The following is a 24,651-nucleotide window of genomic DNA, read 5'->3' as shown; positions in this document are numbered from 1 at the left end:
CACATGACAGTCCGCTTGGAGTTTGCCAAAAGCACCTAAAGGACTCTCAGACCATGAGAAACAGGAATCTTTGGTCTGATGAAACCAAGATTAAACTCTTTGGCCTGAGTGTCAAGCGTCACGTCTGGAGGAAACTTGGCACCATCCCTACGGCAAAGCAAGGTGTTGGCAGCGTCATGCTGTGGGGATGTTTTTCAGCAGTAGGGACTGGGAGACTAGTCAGGATCGAGTACAGAGAGATCACAGAGATCCTTGATGAAAATCTGCTCCAGAGCGTTCCGCTTCCAACAGGACAATGACCCTAAGCACACAGCCAAGACAATGCAGGAGTGGCTTCGGGACAAGTCTCTGAATGTCTTTGAGTGGTTCAGCCAGAGCACGGACTTGATCCCGATCGAACATCTCTGGAGAGACCTGAAAATAGCTGTGCAGCAACGCTCCCCATCGAACCTGACAGCTTGAGAGGATCTGTAGAGAAGCATGGGAGAAACTCCCCAAATACAGATGTGCCAGGCTTGTAGCGTCATACCCAGGAAGTCTGTAATCGCTGCCAAAGGTGCAAACCTGTTTTTGCTTTTTCATTATAGGGTATTTTGTGTAAATTGATGAGGGGGAAAACACAATTTAATTCCGTTTAGAATAAGGCTGTAACGTACAGTTGAAGTCGGAAGTTTACATACACCTTAGCCAAATACATTAAAACTCAGGTTTTCACAATTCCTGACATTTAATCCTAGTAAAAATTCCCTGTCTTTGGTCAGGTAGGATCACCACTTTATTTTAAGACTGTGAAATGTCAGAATAATTGTAGAGATAATGACTTATTTCAGCTTTTATTTCTTTCATCACATTCCCAGTGGGTCAGAAGTTTACATACACTCAATTAGTATTTGGTAGCATTGCCTTTAAATTGTTTAACCTGGGTAAAACATTTTGGGTAGCCTTCCACAAGCTTCCCACAATAAGTTGGGGGAATTTTGGTCCATTCCTCCTGACAGAGGTGGTGTAACTGAGTCAGGTTTGTAGGCCTCCATGCTCGCACATGCATTTTTCAGTTCTGCCCATAAATATAGGATTGAGGTCAGGTCTTTGTGATGGCCACTCCAATACCTTGACTTTGTTGTTCTTAAGCCATTTTGCCACAACTTTGGAAGTATGCTTGGGGTCATTGTCCATTTGAAAGACCCATTTGCGACCAAGCTTTAACTCTTGAGATGTTGCTTTAATATATCCACATAATTTTCCATCTTCATGATGCCATCTATTTTGTGAAGTGCACCAGTCCCTCCTGCAGCAAAGAACCCCCACAACATGATGATACCACCCCCGTGCATCGCGGTTGGGATAGTGTTCTTCGGCTTGCAAGCCTCCCTCTTTTTCCTCCAAACATAACGACCGTCATTATGGCCAAACTGCTCTCTTTTTGTTTCATCAGACCAGAGGACATTTCTCCAAAAAGTACGATCTTTGTACCCATGTGCAGTTGCAAACCGTAGTCTGGCTTTTTTTATGGAGGTTTTGGAGCAGTGGCTTCTTCCTTGCTGAGCGGCCTTTCAGGTTATGTGGATATAGGACTCGTTTTACTGTGGATATAGATACTTTTGTACCTGTTTCCTCCAGCGTCTTCACAAGGTGCTTTGCTGCTGTTCTGGGATTGATTTGCACTTTTCACACCAAAGTACGTTCATCTCTAGGAGACAGAACACGTCTCCTTCCTGAGCGGTAGGATGGCTACGTGGTCCCATGGTGTTTAAACTTGCATACTATTGTTTGTACAGATGAACGTGGTACCTTCAGGCGTTTGGAAATTGCTCCCAAGGATGAACCAGACTTGTGGTCTACAATTTTTTTTCTGAAGTCTTTTGATTTCTTTTGATTTTCCCATGATGTCAAGCAAGGAGGCATTGAGTTTGAATGTAGGCCTTGAAATACATCCACAGGTACACCTCCAATTGACTCAAATGATGTCAATTAGCCTATCAGAAGCTTCTAAAGCCATGACATCAATTTTCCAAGCTGTTTAAAGGGACAGTCAACTTAGTGTATGTAAACTTCTGACCCACTGGAATTGTGATATTGAATTATAAGTGAAATAATCTGTCTGTAAACAATTGTTGGAAAAATTACTTGTGTCCTGCACAAAGTAGATGTCCTAACCGACTTGCCAAAACTATAGTTTGTTAACAAAAAATTTGTGGAGTGGTTGAAAAGCGAGTTTTAATGACTCCAACCTAAGTGTATGTAAACTTCCGACTTCAACTGTAACAAAATGTTGAATAAGGCAAGGGGTCTGAATACTTTCCGAATGCACTGTATAATGGGCTGTATTTGGATTGTGTGAACAACAACAGTAATCGTGTGATGGCGGGGATGCAGGGTTGTGTTCCAAACAAGTGTGCTTGCTCTAATTCCTCAATGGCACGGCTAGGAGAGCTAAAAAAAATCACCTAATAGTTGAAGACTCTTCTTTGAGTCATAAAAGTGCTTTGTAATCACTTAGGAACTGCAGATACCTTAGAGAAGTGTGTGGCCACTTGAAGACACCAGTTAGCTCTCTCAGTCAAACCCTTGTCATTTGTTTTTGTCTTATGTTGCACCTTCCCAACATTTGCCATGAATATTCTTATCGTGTTACTGAATGTATCCAGAGTATTTTCTGATTTCGTTGTCAACAAATGTGATGAAAAGAACAGTAAATGTAAAAAGCACATAAAATCAACTGTGTAATGTTTGAATTCAGTCTTGTGTCAGGGGAATTGTTGTGTCAACTTTGGTCTAATAATTTTCCCATAATCTCCCAACTGTACCATGCATTTGCTTTTCATATGTCTTTTGTAAGAAACATGTTAATTTTCAAGAAAGAACTCAAATTGAGGTGTCTTTGAGACCAGCCCTAACTATGTGGCAGCGGGTATCAATATCCGTTAGGACAGCATTTCCCAAATTAAAATGATCAAAGCTTTATGATTTGTTGATTATTTGAATCAGCTTTGTAGTGCTATGCAAAAAACTAAACGTGCACCCCTTGGAGTTAGGGCAACCTTGCGTTAGAGTGATAATCATGGTCCTTCGAGCCGGACTGGCCAGAGGAGCTTCAATAGTTGTCACTTCCTGTAAGAGCGAACGGCGCGATTATGGTTCAAACCAGAGCTAGCCAGCCCAATCTCTCCGAGTGAGTGTCATCGATTCAACATGATCTGGTGTTTAACAGAGATTCATAAATGAACTAAGTAATATATCAATTAATTCCTCAGAGGAACTTTATAGCAAAGTTATTACAACACACAGACCAGCGCTGTATCACCCTGGGCTAATGATGCTGTTACTATTTACTGTAGCCTAGATCTGTCTTCATTCCTCTTCTGAAAGCAATTTCCTCACGCCCCATTATTGGAGCAACCAATCATATAGGGCCCTGTCTCCCATTTTTCTCATTTGGTGCTTCCTTCACTCAAGAAAGTTGATATTGGCCACTACACACACACACACACACACACACACACACACACACACACACACACACACACACACACACACACACACACACACACACACACACACACACACACACACACACACACACACACACACACACACACACACAGCACTGTCATCAGACTCAGTAATAGTAGTGGAAAATGTTATTATCCCCAAAAGAAAAATGGTTTAGCAAATTAATCATAAAATCATTACATTGTCTGCCCAGCCCTCCCCTTAAGAGTCCCAGTCCCAGTGCTGGTGTGGTTGTGGTCATCCTCTGAGGACCTCATTGTGTTGCTTTGCTGCTCCTGGACCGGGATTACAGTGGGGCTACAGTGTCTCTGATCAAATTGTATTGGTCGCATACACGTTTAGCAGATGTTATTGTGGGTGTAGCGAAATGCTTGTGTTCCTAGCTCCAACAGTTCAGTAGTATCTAACAATACACAACAGTACACAGAAATCTAAATGTTAAAGAATGGAATTAAGAAACACAGAAATATTTGGACGAGCAATGTCGGAGTCCGGAGTATATAAAAACTAAAATATCACATCTCCAGAATTCCACTTTTCCTGGCACCACTCCACCAGGGTCAGCTCCTCCCTGTAGGCCGTCTCGTCGTTGTTGGTAATCAGGCCTATCACTTTTGTGTCGCCTGTAAACTTGATTGCTGAGTTGGAGGCATGCGTGGCCACGCAGTGATGGGTAAACAGGGAGTACAAAACGGGTCTGAGGACGCACCTTTGTGGGGCCCCTGTGTTGAGGTTCAGCGTAGTGGAGGTGTTGTTGCCTACCTTCACCACCTGGGGGGGTGGTGAAGGTAGGCAACAACACCTCCACTACGCTGAACCTCAACACAGGGGCCCCACAAAGGTGCGTCCTCAGACCCGTTTTGTACTCCCTGTTTACCCATCACTGCGTGGCCACGCATGCCTCCAACTCAGCAATCAAGTTTACAGGCGACACAAAAGTGATAGGCCTGATTAGTCAATGATCAGTATTCTTACATACATTAGGTAAGTTGGGAGAGGGCAGTGTGTAGTGCGATGGCATCATCCGTGAATCTATTGGGGCAGTATGTAAATTGTAGTGGGTCTAGGCTGTCGGTGAAGATGATATGATCCTTGACTAGTCTCTCAAAGCACTTTATGATGACAGAAGTGAGTGCTATGGGGCGATAGTCATTTAGTTCAGTTACCTTCGCTTTTTTGGGTACAGGAGCAATGGTGGACATCTTGAAGCAAGTGGGCATAGTAGACTGAGATAGGAAGAGGTTGAATATGTCCGTAAACACTCCAGCTAGCAGGTCTGCGCATGCTGTGAGGATGCTGTTCGGGATGCCATCTGGGCCGGCAGCCTTTCAAGGGTTAACATGCTGTCCGCGATGTGGCTGGTTTTCTCTTTATAATCCGTGATTGTATGGAGTCCCTGCCTCATACATCTCATGTTTGAGCCATTGAATTGCAACTCGACTTCGTCTCTGTGCTGACGTTTTGCCTGTTTGATTGCCTTACGGAGGGCATAACTGGACTGTTTGTACTCAATCATATTCCCAGTCACTTTGCTGTGGTTAAATGCAGTGGTCACAGTGGGAACAACATCCCCTATACACTTCTTGATTAACTCAGTCACCGTGTCAGTGTACACGTCAATGTTATTCTAGAAGCAACCTGGAACATGTCCAGTCCGTGTGATCAAAACAGTCTTGGTCAGACCAGCATTGAATAAACCTTAGCACAGGTATTTCCTGTTTGAGTTTCTGCTTATAGGGAGGGAGGAGCAAAATGGAGTTGTGATCTGATTTGCCGAAGGGAGGTGAGGGGAGAGCCTTGTAGCCATCCTGGAAGGGAGAGTAACAATGGTTGAGAGTTTTTGAATCGCGAGTACTGCAGGCAATGTGTTGATAGAACTTTGGTAGTGTTTTCCTCAGATTTGCTTTATTAAAGTTCCCAGCTATAATAAATGTCCCCCAGGATATGCAGTTTCCAGTTTGCACAAGGTCCAGTGTAGTTCTTTGAGAGCTGTCATGTATCGGCTGGAGGGGGAATATACACGGCTGTGACGATAACCGAAGAAAATTCTGTAAGGAGGTAATGCGGTCGGCATTTGATTGTGAGGTATTTTTGGTCAGGTGAAGAAAAGGACTTGAGTTCCTGTACATTCCCACAATCACACCATGAGTAGTTAATCATGAAACATACACCTCCGCCTTTCTTCTTCCCGGAGAGTTCTTTATTCCTGTCTGCACGATGTACTGAGAACCCAGCTGGCTGTATGGACGGGAACAGTATATCCAGAGAGAGCCATGATTCTGTGATCACGGCTCCAATGTGTTCTATTTCCTATGTTCATACTACCTAGAATGTAGTAATGCATTGGCTAGTATGCTAGTATGGACCATGGAAGGTAGCTAGACATGTTTTCCCATCTCTCGGGCAACAACTTACTCTGTTCAACACATCTCCTTGATCACTGAGGCTCTTGTCTATGCTGGACGATGCTGTATAATACATCAACCTGTAAAGTTCCTCGTGGGTCCTCCTTCCACCTCCCTTCTTCCGCTTATTGCATGCCCTTCCATTCTCTCCCCTGCTCCCTTAAAGTCCTGAGTCACTGGAGAACCCGTCGGAACAGAGGTGAGCGTCCTGGAGCCTGTAGCCATCGCTGTCCAACCAATCGCTAGCATGCTGCCTTCCCATCCTTCTGCACCCCACCCCGACACAACCACCCTCAGGTCGCAGTCTCTAACTTCTCACTACTCACGGGTCAGAAAGTGCCCCATAGAAACAGTACTGGAGAGCCACACTTCAATACTCTCGGCCCCATTTAGAGAAGTATTATAGGGCCACACTGCTCTGTACACTGGGCCCTATAGAGAAATTATTGGAGGGCCAGACTTCTCTATATACTGGGCCACGTATAGAGACAGTATTATAGGGCTCCACTTTTTTTATTTGTTTATCTGGATCCCCATAAGATGTTGCAATCGCACCCGGGTCTATTAAGACAGCACCCAATCATATCCAGCCCTAGCAGTCAAAAGAGCCATCCAGCCTTGCAATCTCTATGCAATGTTTTCCTTACAACTTTAGCAATGTTCAGTTTACTACTCCCACCTAAAGGCAATGGGGTGCACAGCCCTTTTTCAGACTTATTCTATAAGGAATAAAAGAAGCATGGAAGACGCTACTCCATAATATTCATCAATTAATTATTAATAAAATCCAGTAAGTAAACCCCAAAGTAAGACAACTTGGTTGCATTTTAAATAATGTATACTGCCTTGTTTCACATAAAATTCTTAATGAAATTAAATTCAAACTTTGTCCCTTCGTGGAAATGTATTATGCAGCCAGGAGTTCAAGACATAATTAAGACTAGTCAGTATAGTATAAATACAGTATAATATATCCTTAGTTGGAGGACCTTGACCTTATTATTTCTGAAAATCCATCCTGTTCAGAATTTATTGAACCTCATACCCAGGCTGTTGCACACAGAAGTATGGTGCGTAGCACTATGGCTTTGTCTAAAATGGCAACTATTTACTATATATTGGGGCCCACATAGGTCTCTGTTCATAAGTAGTGAACTTTCTAGTGAATGGGGTGCAATTTTAGACACATCATATGATTTATTTGGGGCCCTGGGTACTGTGAGGTTAAGGCAAGGGGAAAGAAGTCCAAATATTGTATGTTTGCTACTGACCGTTTGTGTCTAAAGGATTTCTATGACTCTAAATTCATTAGTCATCCTGTTTTGTGCATTTGTGCTTCAGTGAATTGGTGTTTTTTAGAAAGATTAGTTAAGCTTTGGAAATCTCAAATCCAAATGTAGAAACTTTGCACTCCTTCCTCTCTGCTGGGTCGAATACTAAACATGCGTCAAGTTAGGTTGGCCATACCTGAACAGAAACTAAATGAAAAGCCTTAAAATAATTATTCCGTTTAAACAATCAGTTCAGTCTCTTCACCACCGTTAGCTCATTAGCAGTAGCACCATTTTTGGCCGGCCCGATGAGAGGATCAAATCAAACTTTATTTAAAGTGGACCGATTTATACGTAGTCAAGTGTCATTTTCTCTTTTCTTCCTTTTCTCCTCTCCTCCTGCCCTTTGTGGATAACCCCCTGTGCTCCCATAAGACTGTCTGTTTGCTGAGCTGACTCATGTCGTGTACATGTCATGTCTGTCTTGTGTGATCTGTGTTTTGTGTTGTGTTCTGTGTTGTTTGCTCTCTGTTCTGTGTGCTTTGCCTGTTTGTCATTTTTTTTTATTTACGATCCTTTTCAAAACTATGAAAGTAGTTGAACCTTGTCGACTTCACAGTACATTACAGCGATACCGAGTAGTGACACACACACACCACACGCACACAAGCACATACACCAAAACAAAGGTATGATTCTCTTGATATCCATCTCTTGAAGGGAACGATGGAGAATAAAGGAGCTGTTTAAAAGTAGCATCCCTTCAGGAGTCTTTTTGTTGGAGGTCTGTACCAAATGGAGCTGTGTGTGTGTGCGCGTGTGCTTGTGCGTGTGCATGTGTGCGTACATGGATGTATGCTTGTGTGTATGTATGCCTTTGTAAGTAAGGGGGCATGCATGAAAGTGTGTGTGTGTGTGTGCGTATGTGTGTGAGTGTGTGCAAACCACCACACCAGCTCCAGTTAGGCTCTGAGCAGCAGCCCCACTCTCACAGAGTAGAGACAGCTGTGGCAGTGACGTGCAGCGCTCCCCACAGGAAGGCCCAGGATGTCCCAGTCTCCACCCCTCTCCCCTCCACCCCTCTCCCCAGCTCCCTGACTCCCCCGTAGCACTGGCAGTTCAGAGACTGAGATCAAACAGCACATTAGACAGCTTGCTCCGAACTTCCAAGCATCCTGCCTCAGTCCCCCACCTCAACCACCACCACCTAACAGGAAGAACAGAGGTGAGCTACTGCACAGTTAGCCAAGGAGAGAGAGAGAGAGAGAGAGAGAGAGAGAGAGGGATACACAGGACGAAGTGGAAACATCATCGCTGTCTTTACGTAATCTTCCTTCCACTGTCATCTTCTCTGCCTCATAAGCAGCGCTGGCTAAAAGGACCTGAGAGGTTTCTCACATGACCCTCTCAAGTGCTTTCAGATCAGTTGTCATGAAGGAAGCTAGACAAGGAATTAGGAAGCCAGTGAAGTGTATTGGGAGCCATCACTGGTAACCATTTAGAATGCAGCCCGTCACTATCAACCTTGAATCACGTCTCTGGGGTTCATACGTACAAGCAACACAGCCAGTATGCAAACGTGGACTAGTTCACAATCACCTCACTTACTCTGCTCTTCAATAACATAAGTCATTCTAACGCTCCTCCTTCCTGCCCTGCAGTGAGAAGGCCCTGCTGGTGAACAAATTTGAGCTGAGCATCAAGACGGAGGCCACACAGGGCCTGGTGCTGTGGAGCGGAAAGGGCGTGGAGCGCTCTGACTATATCGCCCTGGCCATTGTGGATGGCCGTGTGCAGATGACCTATGACCTGGGCTCCAAGCCTGTGGTGCTTCGCTCGACGGTGCGCGTCAACACTAACAGTTGGATCTGCATCAAGGCCAGCAGGTAAGGCGATGGCTAAAGTGACATTGAACAGGAGCAGTCCACCTACAGTGTAGGATAGCTTGTATTTGTGAATCAACTTGACTAACTTTGACTTAGGTGGAAGTTAGGATTTATCCCTAAGTGAATATTTATATTAGTGATCATTTTGTGATAGAAAATGACCAAACAGTGGAAGTCATGAAATGTTCATCGTAGTGTTCAGCATACAGAGTGTGTGGTTTTCATATTTGCCTTCAATTTCACTCAGCTTGTAAGCAAACCGACAAGCTAGCTTTGGGTTAAGCTTTCATGCCACAGCCCCTTCTGACATATCTCATACTCCAAACCCGCATCATCCTGCGACATAGTGACGACTTGATACCTTTAAATCCATGGAGGTTGGTCTCATTTCAGCTCAGTGGGAATGACAGCGATGCGTCTGAAATGGCACCCTATTCCCTATACAATGGACTACTTTTGAGGATGGCTCATACAGACTCTGGTCAAACATAGTGCAAAATATAGGGAATAGGGTGCCATTTCGGATGCACCCACTCTCTCCCCGTTCGCTCAATCAACTGCTAAGCACGTAGTCATCAGACTTGATGAACTACCTCTTTCTCTCCCTATCTCTCACCTCTCCCTCTACCTTTCTGCCTCTCTCCCTCCCCACCCCCCTCTCTCAGAGCACTTAGGGAAGGATCTCTCCAGGTGGGCAACGAGGCAGCGGTCACGGGATCATCGCCTCTGGCAGCCACTCAGCTGGACACAGACGGAGCTCTCTGGTTGGGTAGGTGGACTAATAAGACCGCAACAGGTCTTAGGGTTAACACACAGTGAAACCGACACACAGAGGCTGACACAGATGTACAAACATACACACACACACACAGATGGGAATGCACACATGCAGACACACAATAGACAGACAGACAGACAAATCAAATAAATGTTTATTTGTCACATGCGCCGAATACAACAGGTGTAGACCTTACAGTGAAATGCTTACTTACAAGCCCTTAACCAACAATGCAGTTTTAAGGAAACGAAGTGGAAAGTAAAAAATAGATACAGTTGAAGTCGGAAGTTTACATAAACTTAGGTTGGTGTCATTAAAACTTGTTTTTCAACCACTCCACAAATTTCTTGTTAACAAACTATAGTTTTGGCAAGTCGGTTAGGACATCTACTTTGTGCATGACACAAGTAATTTTTCAAAAAATTGTTTACAGACAAATTATTTCACTTATAATTCACTGTATCACAATTCCAGTGGGTCAGAAGTTTACATACACTAAGTTAACTGTCCCTTTAAGCAGCTTGGAAAATTCCAGAAAATGATGTCATGCTTTAGAAGCTTCTGATAGGCTAATTGACATCATTTGATTCAATTGGAGGTGTACCTGTGGATGTATTTCAAGGCTGACCTTCAAACTCAGTGCCTCTTTGCTTGACATCATGGGAAAATCAAAAGAAATCAGCCAAAGACCTCAGAAAAACAATTGTAGACCTCCACAAGTCTGGTTCATCCTTGGGAGCAATTTCCAAACGCCTGAAGGTACCACGTTCATCTGTACAAACAATAGTACGCAAGTATAAACACCATGGGACAACGCAGCCTTCATACCGCTCAGGAAAGAGATGCATTCTGTCTCCTAGAGATGAACGTACTTTGGTGCGAAAAATGCAAATCAATGTCACGTCCTGGCCAGTATAAGGGTTAATTAGTATTGTAGTTTGTTCAGGACGTGACAGAGGGTATTTGTTTTATGTGGTTCGGGGTGGTGTGTTTTTGTTGAAGGGGCATTTGGTTTAAGTATTCCGGGGTTTTTTGGGCACTGTTTGGTGTTCTGGTATTCTATGTTTAGTCTAGTATGTCTGTTTCTATGTTTGGTTAATTGGGGTTGGGACTCTCAGTTGAAGGCAGGTGTTGTCTATCTGCCTTTGATTGAGAGTCCCATATATTAGGGTGTGTTTGTTATTTGTGGGTGATTGTTCTGTGTTGAGCCTATGCTAGCCAGACTGTTAGTAGTTGTTCGTTCGTTCTTTTTGTTTTGTTATTTTGTACGTTCATTTTTTGTAGTTAATAAAACTCAAGATGAGCATACACATACCTGCTGCGTTTTGGTCCTCCTTCACCGACGACAACCGTGACAATCAATCCCAGAACAACAGCAAAGGACCTTGTGAAGATGCTGGAGGAAACAGGTACAAAGTATCTATATCCACAGTAAAATGTGTCTTATATCAACATAACCTGAAAGGCAGCTCAGCAAGGAAGAAGCCACTGCTCCAAAACCGCCATAAAAAAGCCAGACTACGGTTTGCAACTTCACATGGGGACAAAGATCGTACTTTTTGAAGAAATGTCCTCTGGTCTGATGAAACAAAAATAGAACTGTTTGGCCATAATGACCATTGTTATGTTTGGAGGAAAAAGGGGGAGGCTTGCAAGCCGAAGAACACCATCCTAACCATGAAGCACGGGGGTGGCAGCATCATGTTGTGGGGGTGCTTTGCTGCAGGAGGGACTGGTGCACTTCATAAAATAGATGGCATCATGAAGAAGGGAAATTATGTGGATATATTGAAGCAGCATCTCAAGACATCAGTCAGGAAGTTAAAGCTTGGTTGCAAATGGGTTTTCCAAATAGACAATGACCCAAGCATACTTCCAAAGTTGTGGCAAAATGGCTTAAGGACAACAAAGTAGCAGAACTGAAAAAGCTTGTGTGAGCAAGGCCTACTAACCTGATTCACTTACACCAGCTCTGTCAGGAAGAATGCCAAATACTAATTGAGTGTATGTAAACTTCTGACCCACTGGGAATGTGATGAAAGAAATAAAAGCTGAAATAAATCATTCTCTCAACTATTTTTCTTACATTTCACATTCTTAAATAAAGTGGTGATCCTAACTGACCAAAGACAGGGAATATTTACTAGGATTAAATGTCAGGAATTATGAAAACTGAGTTGAAATGTATTTGGCTAAGGCGTATGTAAACTTCCGACTTCAACTGTAAATAAAAAAATAAAAGTAACAAATAATTAAACAGCAGCAGTAAAAAAACAATAGCGAGGCTATATACAGGGAGTACCTGTACAGAGTCAATGTGCGGGGGAACCGGTTAGTCAAGGTAATTGAGGTAATATGTACATGTAGGTAGAGTTAAAGTGACTATGCATAGATAATAAACAGAGTAGCAGCAGCATAAAAGAGAGGGGGCAATGCAAATAGTCTGGGAAGCCCTTTGATTAGCTGTTCAGGAGTCTTATGGCTTTGGGGTAGAAGCTGTTAAGAAGACTTTGGGGTAGAAGCTGTTAAGTCTATGACTAGCGGGCTGGAGTCTTTGAACATTTTTAGGGCCTTCCTCTGACACCGCCTGGTATAGAGGTCCTGGATGGAAGGAAGCTTGGCCCCAGTGATTTACTGGGCAGTACGCACTACCCTTTGTAGTGCCTTGCGGTAGAAGGATGAGCAGTTGCCATATCAGGCAGTGATGCAACCAGTCAGGATGCTCTCGATGGTACAGCTGTAGAACCTTTTGAGGATCTGAGGAACCATGCCAAATATTCTCCTGAGGGAGAATAGGCTTTGTCGTGCCCTCTTCACAACTGTCTTGGTGTGTTTGGACCATGATAGTTTGTTGGTGATGTGGACACCAAGGAACTTGAAGCTCTCAACCTGCTCCACTACAGCCCCGTCCATGAGAATGGGGGCGTGCTCGGCCCTCCTTTTCCTGTAGTCCACAATCATCTCCTTTGTCTTGATCACATTGAGAGAGAGGTTGTTGTCCCGGCACCACACGGCCAGGTCTCTGACTTCCTCCCTATAGGCTGTCTCATCGTTGTCGGTGATCAGGCCTACCACTGTTGTGTTATCGGAAAACTTGATGATGGTGTTGGAGTCGTGCCTGGCCATGCAGTCATGAGTCCTCCATATATCAATCCGTCAGACACTAAAATGTTGTTTTTAGAAGCATCAAGTGAGTAAACGCTGATAATACTAGGTCTAACATCCCTCTGATAGTGTAAAGGACATGGACCAGTGACCGAGGTACTGTTGAGCAACACATAGGGTTAACCTGAAATCTGACGCACATAGTACATTTCCATCTGTAACAATGGTAGAAGTGTGCCAGAAATGAGAAATGCGCTCACTATGCATTGCAATGGATGTAAGAGAACTCGCTGGCATGAAAAGAATTGGTCAGAAATGTAAGATGACTGTCTGGAAAGAGTGTCCAACTCTCTTCCGGTATGGTTTTGAGACATGAAAAGCAATCTGACTAAACTCAAAAGTTTTCTTTTCTCTGGAATTTGAAACGACCAAAGAAGTCTGCCTGTTATCTTTTTGAGTTCCATTTGACCTGAACTTCGCTCAGCGAAATGGCTTTTGATGTAGCACACGCTGATAGATAGAATATTCTGGGGAAATGGCGCTGGTAGAATTCTTTTTCCTTGAAATGCATTTGGTCGTGTAAGGTGTTGGGAAGGTGTGTGTGTGTGTGGGTGTTTTGAGTTAGGAGAGCCAGCAGGTAGAGGGACACATGACACACACACATAATCCCTCTCTTTCTCACACACGCGCGCACACACACACACAAACACACACTGACACACCACACACACACTGCTGCGGTTCCAAACAGGTGCCGAGCACGCCCCACAGCTAGAATACATTATCCTTTTAGCAGGCCTCACATCAAGCAGCTCCTCGCTTTTAAATCCTCCTCTTTCACCGCTCATCATTAATTAATCTTTTACTCACAAAAAATTTGCCCTGTCGATCCCCGATTCAGAGGCACGCAATCCGATTAGAGGGGACAGAGAGAAGGGGGAAGAGCTTGACGGAAAGGCCAATTCGGCGCAGCAGATTAAACGGGGACAAAAGCAGGAGAGGGAAGAGAGAGGGAATAAGTGGAAAATAGTGTCTTTGAGAGGGAAAGAGATATAGACAAAGAGTGTGTGAAAGTGTTTGAAAGAGAATGAGAGACAGAAAACAAGAGAGAAAGATAAATCCAGGTGAATTATCAGAAGACGGGCTCCACTTGGAGTGAATGAGAGAGGTGATTTCTAGTGACTGCACTGCTAGAGCAGGCCTCTAGAAAGGACCACCTGTTCGATATGCAGTACGTTTCTGTTCACCAGAGCTACATGTCTCTTTCTCATGCATGCATTTGTTGTGTGTCTGTCCATGCACCTCAGACACTGTGTTCTAAATTGCCCTCTTTCCCTCCCCCTCTCACTTTCCCTCCCTCTCTCTCGCTCTCTGTCTCCAGGTGGCTTGGAGGAGTTGATGGTGGCCCGCAGGCTACCTAAGGCCTACAGCACGGGCTTCGTTGGCTGTGTAAAGGACGTGGTGGTGGACGGCATGGAGCTTCACCTGTTGGAGGACGCCCTCAATAGCCCCAAAATATTACACTGTTCCACCGCTGAGGCCAACAAATAGCCTGGCTAAACCACCCCCTTCATAAACTACATGTCTAATGCTGTAATTAAGTTCTATTTTTGTATAATTGTCATCGCTTTTTATATTGGAAAAAAATAATACATTCTTTTAATTTGTTTTATTTTGTTTTTATATACTGTATTTGTTTTTGTTTCTCTACGCCTCCCGTTCGTTCATTATCCCCCTCCTGAAAGGCCGGTGTAAATACCTTGCGTATATGGGTACATTTGTGTGGCGTCGCAAGACAAGCGAAAGTTGTATTAATTGTATTTGTTATTTTCAAACAAACGCGAACAAAACCTTCGTATCGCTCATTACTTGAACACTGGTGAACCACATTGGTCCTCTCTATTATTGCCTTGTCTTGGTGTCATATCAATCACTACCACTCAACACAGCCTATAGACATAACCCTAACTCTACATACAAACATTCCCGTGTGAGGCAAATGCAGTAGAGACATTCTGCAGTTTCCTGTGTCATGTTCATTAGAGCACACTGTTACAAAACGTTTTACAACATTTTGCAACGAAAACAAGCCTGTCTTATTGGTGCCTCATGAACACAACTCTGGTATCATAGAACCCTCTGCTTAGATAGGACACAAGTGTATTCCATATTAGTTAAGAATGAGTTTCGGAAACCGCCTAATCAAACTCTTCAAACTCCTCATACAGTTGGCTCTGAATCAATAACTCATTTTTGAACAAAGACAAAGTGCCCTGCATTCCAGAACAACTTACATACCATAATTTCAAAACATCCATCAATCAAGAAATGTAATAATAATTGACATAAATAAATGTAATAAATATAGAGTATATAAATACCTGAGACTGTGAATATGTAAGATTGGTTCTCTTCTCATGTATTGTGCATTGTATTTTACAATCAGTAAAGCTAACGATGACCACTAGTTGCATGCAGTTTCTGCGGTGTTGATTTTGTTTTGTTTACGTTTCGCCGAATCTTTTTTTTCCCGTGTCAGCGGTCAAGTGGATTATTTTACTCTCACCTGATTTTCACTGAGCTTGTGGAACTATTTCATTTGGCTGGGTCCTTTTTTGAAAATGGTGTAACAGAACAAGTTGTTGTTTTTACCACAACTGGCCTGATGGAGGAGCTGTAAGATAAGGCTAAATAGAGGACAAACCTAGAGGAAGAGGAGAGATATCATACCAGGTGGGCAATGGGACCCTTCAATGCTCAGTCATGGAATGGTCAGTCATCAATGAAATTCTTCAAGCTTTCAAACTTCAGAGTAAACAATGTTTCTCAAATTGAAATGAAAACTGGTTCATACTCTTGCATTCAAATAAAGTGGTCCATCTCTTGCTGTTGGAAAGGGGATAATGTGATAAGTTGGGATATTGGGCAGCAGAATTTCAAGAAAGAAAATCGCAAACATAATTGCAAATAAACATGGGTTTGTATTAAGATGAATTCTGTAACATCCAAAAACTGCAATGACTGACATAAACCCACTCTGTTTTGATATATAAGATACTTGGCAATATTATAAGGCATAAAAAAAATATATTGGTTGAGTTTGTTCACTTCATATTTTCCCCTCCTGAAACAAAGGTGGCCATTTTGTACGTGTAAATTTAGCATTGTGTAAAACTGTGGAGGTTATGTTTTTAGTACTATACACTGGAACCAAGAAGTCTGACTTGTCTGTTCACTACACACAATAATGATGTTCTTATGTCAATGGGGAAGGAAAGGGGAGGGGAAGAACATTGAAGCATATGGCTTTTGAGTCAAATCAAGGACTAGTTTCCAAAGCTAAGACCAGTAACCGTGTGTGCGTATGTATGGTCTACACCACTGCATTTCCATGTTGTATTACTGTTGAATTGGACCTATTCCAGTAGTTGTGGAATATGTCCTGTGTTATTGACACTCAGAAGTGACACTGGCTCAAGAGTAAGACGGGCACAATCTAATGTCGGGGTAGTTGAAACTGTCTATGAATTGCCTTAAAACAGGTCAACGGCTCACCGGTTGACAAAGTCGTCGTCCATACTGTTCTGTGCTCTTATTTTAGCCAGCATACTAGCCTCATCATCCCCATCGACTGGCCTCTAAACTACTGTTTGATTGAGACGCTCCTGAAGGGCAGCGCACCGAGTAAGAGTGGCATGACCTGATCATTACTAACTTTATTACCTTTGTCTTTTGTTCCTACCACCATGAAATAAAATGTCACACAGACCTGACTTTGTCACCTGTCTCCGTGGAATTCATCTTCCGTTGAAACAACATAAGGATTACTTAACGCCTTCATAAGCAATGCATAACGGCATTATAAGCACTACCTAAACATTGATCGACGCTTACTGTACACGGTATGTCAATAACAACATATTTTACTCATGCTTATCAAAGTGTTAATGATTCCTAACAAACCTTATGTAGTTACTCTTGGATGGTTGAATTATATAAATATAAATTAGGAGTTGTCTGTGCAGAATGAACTGCGGCCTTTACAATTCAAGCCATAGCTGAATAAGAACTCGTGTAGGGCACACTATGGGTTCAGGACTAATGTAAAGTTGGAACGTTAACATGTGCTTGGGGTGAGAAAATGAGATGGACAGGCAGGCAGCAATGCTTTTCTCATTATTATTCTGAGTTCAACTCATGTGGGCTTTTGGACTGGCATCAGAGTGTAAAGCCTCCCGCCAGCTAAGCACATTTCAAGATTTGTTGTTTTTAACAGGAAATACATGATTAAATTATTACTTTTACAAAGGTCGAAGGAGATTTATGAATTATGCAACAATGCCGGGCCTTCAGTAGATATCCTGAGCAGCAGAGGAGAGGCGGCTAGCCTGGAGATGTGTGGGGGTAAAAAGCAATTTCATCCATGAGCCTTTCTCATGACGTAACTGCAAAAATAAAAACTCACTGTGTTTGATTTCTGCGGTCCAGTGTGAAGTAATGATGAAATTATCCGAGCTCAGATAAGAGGGCTCTTTTCTCTTTGGGAGGGGGATTTCTAGCTAGGCCAGGGTTGGCTGCAATAAAGGCTCTATTTTTCTGGCTGTAACAAGGACCTAGCTGTCCTGCTATCAGACTCTATGTGAGTCCCTTTTGTTTATTTTCCTGGGACTTCATTTTGGACCAGAGTACTCTTGAGTCTCAGGGTGAAAATATCAGCCTGGAACCAATCACATCGGGACAGAGAGAGAGGAGAGAGGTCTTGGCCTGGTTCTATGGGACCGTTCTATGCTGCTGAAAACTGAGCTTGAGTCGGCATACACAGTCACCCCATCCCATGGGCTCTTTTATCATGCCGACTGCCGACTGTTTACCCAAACCTAACAGAGCATGATTGTAATGGTTCCAGCAACTAGGGTGGACGCTTAACCAGGCCAGCTTAAAGCAGCTTGGTTTGGCTCGATTCGGCTCAGTAGTGTGAAAAGCCTTACGTTTCCTAATTAATTTAGAGTATCCCATTACACCAACTGTCACATCCTGACCCAAGTAAGATGTCATTTTCTATAGTAGAGTGTGACAGGGGGTGTTTTGTGTTTTTCTATGTTTTCTATTTCTATGTTTGTGTTCTAGGTTTTCTATTTCTATGTTGTTGTTTTTTGGGTTGATCTCCAATTGGAGGCAGCTGGTCCTCGTTGCCTCTGATTGGAGATCATGTTTAAGTAGGGGTTTTTCTTCCTGGGTTTTGTAACGGGTGTCGTTGGGTAGAGAGGACCAAGGTGCAGCGGGTTGCATGTTCATCATTATATTTTATTAACTAAATGTGAACACAGAAAACAAGAAAACAAAGAACGACAGACCGACAGTTTCACAGGCTAATACTCACAGCAGTGCGAAATACAACTACTCACAAACTACAAACAAAACACATACCTATATATAGGACTCTCAATCAGAGGCAACTAAAAACACCTGCCTCCAATTGAGAGTACAACACCCAATTACCTAGACATAGAAATACAAAGAACTAGAATGAACCTAGAAATACAAAACATAGAACATAAACCAAAACCCGGAAATAATAAATCAAACACCCCTACAATATATATAACCCCCGAACCACATGAAACAAATACCCTCTGCCACATCCTGACCAACCTACAAATACAAATAACCCCTATACTGGTCAGGACGTGACAGGTTTTTTTGTGGGTAGTTGTTTTCCGTTTTATATGTGTTACCTGACGGAACTGTTGGTGGTCGTTTTGTTAAGTGTTTCATTAATAAAGTAAATATGAGCACTCTACACGCCGCGCCTTGGTCCCCTTTAGACGACCCTTGTTACACCAACTAATGGTCTGAATCTGGATGAATCATTTGTCTGTCTTGCACCTCTCGTTCTCAGCCACCACACACCTTTCTGTCATTGGCAACCTGGATGTCACATAGCAATACATCTGCTAATTCCATTGTAGTCCATTTTAGTGGATCTATCAGTTAAACTATGAGTGAGGGAAGGAAAGTGGAAATGGGTAAAGGAAACCATTTCAAAGTATTTGGACCCAGCCTTGGTCTGCACAACAGTGTCCTCTATACATTCTCAACATTCTGTTAGTAAACTCAACCTCAAACATTTCCACGGCATATTCAAATCAAATCAAATAAAGCCCTTCTTACATCAGCTGATATCTCAAAGTGCTGTACAGAAACCCAGCCTAAAACCCAAAACAGCAAGCAATGCTGGTGTAGAAGCACAGTGGCTAGGAAAAACTCCCTAGAAAGGCCGGAACCTAGGACGAAACCTAGAGAGCAACCAGGCTATGAGGGGTGGCCAGTCCTCTTTTGGCTGTGCCGGGTGGAGATTATCACAGAACATGGCCAAGATGTTCAAATGTTCATAGATGACCAGCAGGGTCAAATAATAAAATTCACAGTGGTTGTCGAGGGTGCAGCAGGTCAGCACCTCAGAAGTAAATGTCAGTTGGCTTTTCATAGCTGATCATTCAGAGTATCTCTACCGCTCCTGCTGTCTCTATAGAGTTGAAAACAGCAGGTCTGGGACAGGTAGCAAGTCCGGTAAACAGGTTAGGGTTCCATAGCCGCAGGCAGAAGAGTTGAAACTGGAGCAGCAGCACGGCCAGGTGGACTGGGGACAGCAAGGAGTCATCAGGCCAGGTAGTCCTGAGGCCAGGGTTGGCTGCAAGGCCAGGGTTGGCCAGGGTTGGCTGCAATAAATGCTCAGGTCCTCCGAGAATATTCTGTTCAGTGAAAATGCAACAGTTTTGTAAAGAGGAATGGTCCAAAGTTCCTCCTGACCATTGTGCAGGTCTGATCCGCAACTATAGAACATGTTTGGTTGAGGTTATTGCTGCCAAAGTAGGGTCAACCAGTTATTAAAACCAAAGGTTCACATACTTTTTCCACAATGCATTGTGAATGTTTACACTTTGTGTTCAATAAAGACATGAAAACATATAATTGTTTGTGTGTTATTAGTTTAAGCAGACTGCGTATTGTTGTGACTTAGATGAAGATTACTTAGATGAAGATCAGATCAAATGTTTTGACAAACTTATGCAGAAGTCTAGGTAATTCTAAAGGGTTCACATACTTTTTCTTGCCACTGTACATATCGTATCGCCATCTAAGTATCTTGATAATATCGTATCGTGAGATCCCTGGAAATTCCCAGCCCAAGTTGGCAAGGTTATGAAACCTTATTTAGTCCTACATGCTATGGTGCGTTTTAAATTAATTGGTATTCACGTTTGTTTTTGGGTAGAATTACTGTCATATTATTGATGCCAAATTGCAAACCTTTTTTGCACCTTCTCTATTCCAGAACCAATGGGTGTGCCTGAGTCTTATTGCCTCTCAACTAGGTCAACTGTTGCAACCTGAAACACTTTTCTCATGCTTTGGTCTGTTTGTCATTGCAGGAAGTCCTGATGAGCAGGAGTCCGTGAAAGGTTTTGTCCCAGCCCAGCTCTAACACTTGATCAACATAATCCATTGACCATAACATTGACCATAATCAACATAACAAATTACGGCGATAGACTATGGTTTGTAATCAGGTATGAGCTGGGCTGGAACAAAAGCTTTTACACACTCCTGCCATTCAGATCTGTAGCTGTCCACTCTTAAGTAATTCTGTACAATGGTATACATACCGCATGCTCCACTCTCAAGTTGAAGTTGAACTTGTTGACTGATGCTAAGGCTGCTAAGAAGAACGGAGCAGGTGCGGACCAGAAGACTGCAGCCAAGGCAGCGCTGGTCCACACCTGCCCTGTCTGTCGGGTGTGTAGTATTAGTTGGTACTGTATGTGCCATTAGGTTCCTTTCCATTTGTAAGCTATTGTACTGGCCTTTGTGAAATAGTCTTTCAAATGTGTAGAACATAAAATGGGGTGCTGGAGTGTGTAGAAGGTTGTATTGCTTTGTTCATCATTTGTGTCCTTTTTTTAATTCAATCTAAGCCACAGATGAACTTCCTCCATTTTGTACTTGACCTTTATAGACACAGACCCAAAGACATTCAAACAGCACTTTGAGAGCAAACATCCCAAGTCTCCAATGGTCCCAGTACTGGTTGATGTACAGTGACCACACACACTCAAATGGACCTACAGCTGGGATAAGATTCTTCCATCATTCACACACAGTAGACATAGTGTAAACCACCATGTTATCAACAAAATCCTGACCTCAATGATTAAGTTGTATTGTGTATGGTTCAATCTGTGGAAATGCTGTGATCACTCATCGTCTTTAATGTTGTGATTCACAGACACTCGATGACCACGATTTGAATGACGTCGAGGGACACACACTGAGACCCCGAGTATGACTGGACATGGGCCGGATATTGTGACAACAACATATTTTTTCCATTTTTTAATAATGGATTTAATGGTGCTCCGTGGGATGTTCAAAGTTTTGGATATTTTTTTATAACCCAACCCTGATCTGAACTTCTCCACAACTTTGTCCCTGACCTGTTTGGAGAGCTCCTTGGTCTTCATAGTGCCGCTTGCTTGGTGGTGCCACTTGCTTAGTGGTGTTGCAGACTCTGGGGCCTTTCTGAACAGGTGTGTATATATACTGAGATCATGTGACAGATCACGTGACACTTATATTGCACACAGGTGGACTTTATTTGAAATAATTATGTGACTTCTGATTTAGGGGCTTCAAAGCAAACAGGGTGAATACATATGCACACACCACTTTTCCGTTTAATATTTTTTTTAAACAAGCTATTTATTTCATTTCACTTCACCAATTTGGACTATTTTCTGTATGTCCGTTACATGAAATCCAAATAAAAACGCATTCAAATTACAAGTTGTAATGCAACAAAATAGGAAAAACACCAAGGGGGATGAATACTTTTGCAAGGCACTGTAGGTTAACTCCAGCAGAATTAGAAACACATTTAACAGACTCAAAACATGGCTGACATGCCTAAGAGAGAACAGTCTATGAATGACTAACAACACAGCTCTTAGCTCCCTCTGTAGATGCCTACTGGACAACTTATTTGTATTGCTTTTAAGTATTTTTAATGAATTTTAATCTTATTAACACTTTTGTTCTAGCTAGCTATTTGTGTAGGTAGCTATCAAGTAAACAATGAGACAGCCTATAGGGAGGAGGTCAGAGACCTGGCAGTGTGGTGCCAGGACAACAACCTCTCCCTCAATGTGAGCAAGACAAAGAAGCTGACAGTGGACTACAAGAAAAGGAGGGCCGAACAGGCCCCCATTAACATCAACGGTGCTGAAGTGGAGCGGGTCGAGAGTTTCAAATTCCTTGGTGTCCCCATCACCAACGAACTATCATGGTCCAAACCCACCAAGACAGTTGTGAAGAGGGCACGACAACATATTTTCCCCCTCAGGAGACTGAAAAGACTTGGCATGGGTCCCCCCAGTTCTACAGCTGCACCATCGAGAGCATCCTGACCAGTTGCATCACTGCCTGGTATGGCAACTGCTCGGCATCTGACCGTAAGGCGTTACAGATGGTAGTGCGTACGGCCCAGTACATCACTGGGGCCAAGCTTCCTGACATCCAGGACCTATATACTAGGCGGTGTCAGACCCAACAAATTGTCAAAGATTCCAGTCACCTCCAACGTCATTTTAGAGATTTTGTCAGTGCGTCCAACCGGCCTCACAACCGCAGACCACATGTAACCACGCCAACCCAGGACCTCCACACCTGCTTCATCACCTGAGGGATCATCTAAGGTGGTGCTGAGGAGTATTTCTGTCAGTTATGAAGCCATTTTGTGGGGAAAAACTAATTCTGATTTGCTAGGCCTGGCTCCCCAGTGGGTGGGCCTATGCCCTCCCAGACCCACCCATGGCTGTGCCCCTGCCCAGTCATGTGAAATCCATAGATTATGGCCTAATTAATGTATTTAAATTGACTGATTTCCTTTTATGAACTGTAACTCAGTAAAATCGTTCAAAATTATGCATGTTGCGTTTATAGTTTTGTTCGGCATATATCAGTGCAAAGCAAATCCATAAATGAGAGAAAGCCCTGTGGCTTCAGACAATTGCATAACCCCATTCCCCGGATTCCCCGGCAGATTAACCTCTGTTGATAACCACACAGGCCGGTGACGTCAATGCTGCTGCAGCCATGGAAGCACAGACTGAGATGCCTTTCGCTCTGACTGAGGAGCACTCTCTCTCAATTCAATTCAAGGGGCTTTATTGGCATGGGAAACATATGTTAACATTGCCAAAGCAAGTGAAGTGGATAATATACAAAAGTGAAATAAACAATAAAAATGAACAGTAAACATTACACTCATAGAAGTTCCAAAGGAATAACAACATTACAAATGTAATTATGTATGTATACAGTGTAACGAGATGTGCAAATGGTTAAATTACAAAAGAGAAAATAAATAAACATAAATATGGGTTGTTTGTTCTTCACTGGTTGCCCTTTTCTTGTGGCAACAGGTCACACATCTTGCTGCTGTGATGGCAAACTGTGGTATTTCACCCAGTAGATATGGGAGTTTATCAAAATCAGGTTTGTTTTCGAATTCTTTGTGGATCTGTGAAATCTGAGGGAAATATGTGTCTCTAATATGGTCATACATTTGGCAGGAGGTTAGGAAGTGCAGCTCAGTTTCCACCTCATTTTGTGGGCAGTGTGCACATAGCCTGTCTTCTCTTGAGAGCCAGGTCTGCCTACGGCGGCCTTTCTCAATAGCAAGGCTATGCTCACTGAGTCTGTACATAGTCAAAGCTTTCCTTAAGTTTGGGTCAGTCAGTGGTCAGGTATTCTGCCACTGTGTACTCTCTGTTTAGGGCCAAATAGCATTCTAGTTTGCTCTGTTTTTTTTGTTAATTCTTTCCAATGTGTCAAGTAATTATCTTTTTGTTTTCTCATGATTTGGTTGGGTCTAATTGTGTTGCTGTCCTGGGGCTCTGTGGTGTCTTGTTTGTGTTTGTGAACTCTCTTTCTCCGTTTCTACAGTATCTCTCTCTCCCTGCCTCTCAATTCAATTCAATTCAAGGGGCTTTATTGGCATGGGAAACATATGTTAACATTGCCAAAGCAAGTGAAGTAGATAATATACAAAAGTGAAATAAATAATAAAAATTAACAGTAAACATTACACTCTCTCACCCCTGTGTTTTTTTTATTGTCCTCTCTCTTGGTCTCTTCCCCCTCTCCCCTTTCTTTCTCTACATCTGTCTATCTTATTTTTTCTCCCTCTGTTTCTGTGCTTCTCTCCCCCCCTCTCTCTCTGCAACCTATAACTTGCGTTCATGCCATTGTAAGATGAAGTGGACAGAGGCAGGCAGAAGATTTAAATATATTTGCCATTATCCTTGCATTGTTGCTATTAATAACTCGAAAGGGAGTTCGTGGAGGGCTATTTTCTTATCAAGACTTGTGTAATCATGCATTTCAATACGAAAATTGGCAGCATTTAGAATACAGAATGTTATTTCAACTAGTTACCTTCGCATGAACTGCACTAATATGATGCGAGGTCCCATGTAGTGATAAGTAGGTCACGATTGAGATGATATAAAATTGTCTTTAATTTGCTTGCCCTCCCCTTTTGGTTTTAGAGGCTATATAATATTGAATTCGATTATATAATACAGACAAATGTTTGATAGGCAATAGGCTAGGCCTCTGCACGCATGCACCAG

The 24,651-nt window shown here is 42.9% G+C and overlaps 1 protein-coding gene across 4 annotated transcripts in view; it reads left to right on the top strand.

The window, feature by feature from the left end:
* The window catches only part of LOC115168970 (agrin), a 404,724-nt gene extending 387,987 nt beyond the window's left edge, over nt 1-16,737 (top strand). For all 4 annotated transcript variants that reach the window (XM_029724547.1, XM_029724548.1, XM_029724550.1 and 1 more), the window contains 3 exons: nt 8,851-9,075; nt 9,741-9,844; nt 14,340-16,737. In XM_029724547.1, the coding sequence (XP_029580407.1) occupies nt 8,851-9,075; nt 9,741-9,844; nt 14,340-14,509 (499 nt within the window). In that variant the 3' untranslated portion in view covers nt 14,510-16,737. The remainder of the gene's footprint in view (nt 1-8,850; nt 9,076-9,740; nt 9,845-14,339) is intronic.
* The last annotated feature ends 7,914 nt before the right edge of the window (nt 16,738-24,651 follow it).

The sequence above is a fragment of the Salmo trutta genome, chromosome 30 (genome assembly GCF_901001165.1).
Source record: "Salmo trutta chromosome 30, fSalTru1.1, whole genome shotgun sequence".
NCBI classification, from domain to species: domain Eukaryota; kingdom Metazoa; phylum Chordata; class Actinopteri; order Salmoniformes; family Salmonidae; genus Salmo; species Salmo trutta.
The sequence above is the reverse complement of the archived record's forward strand: the minus strand, read 5'-3'. Positions and strand labels throughout refer to the sequence as shown.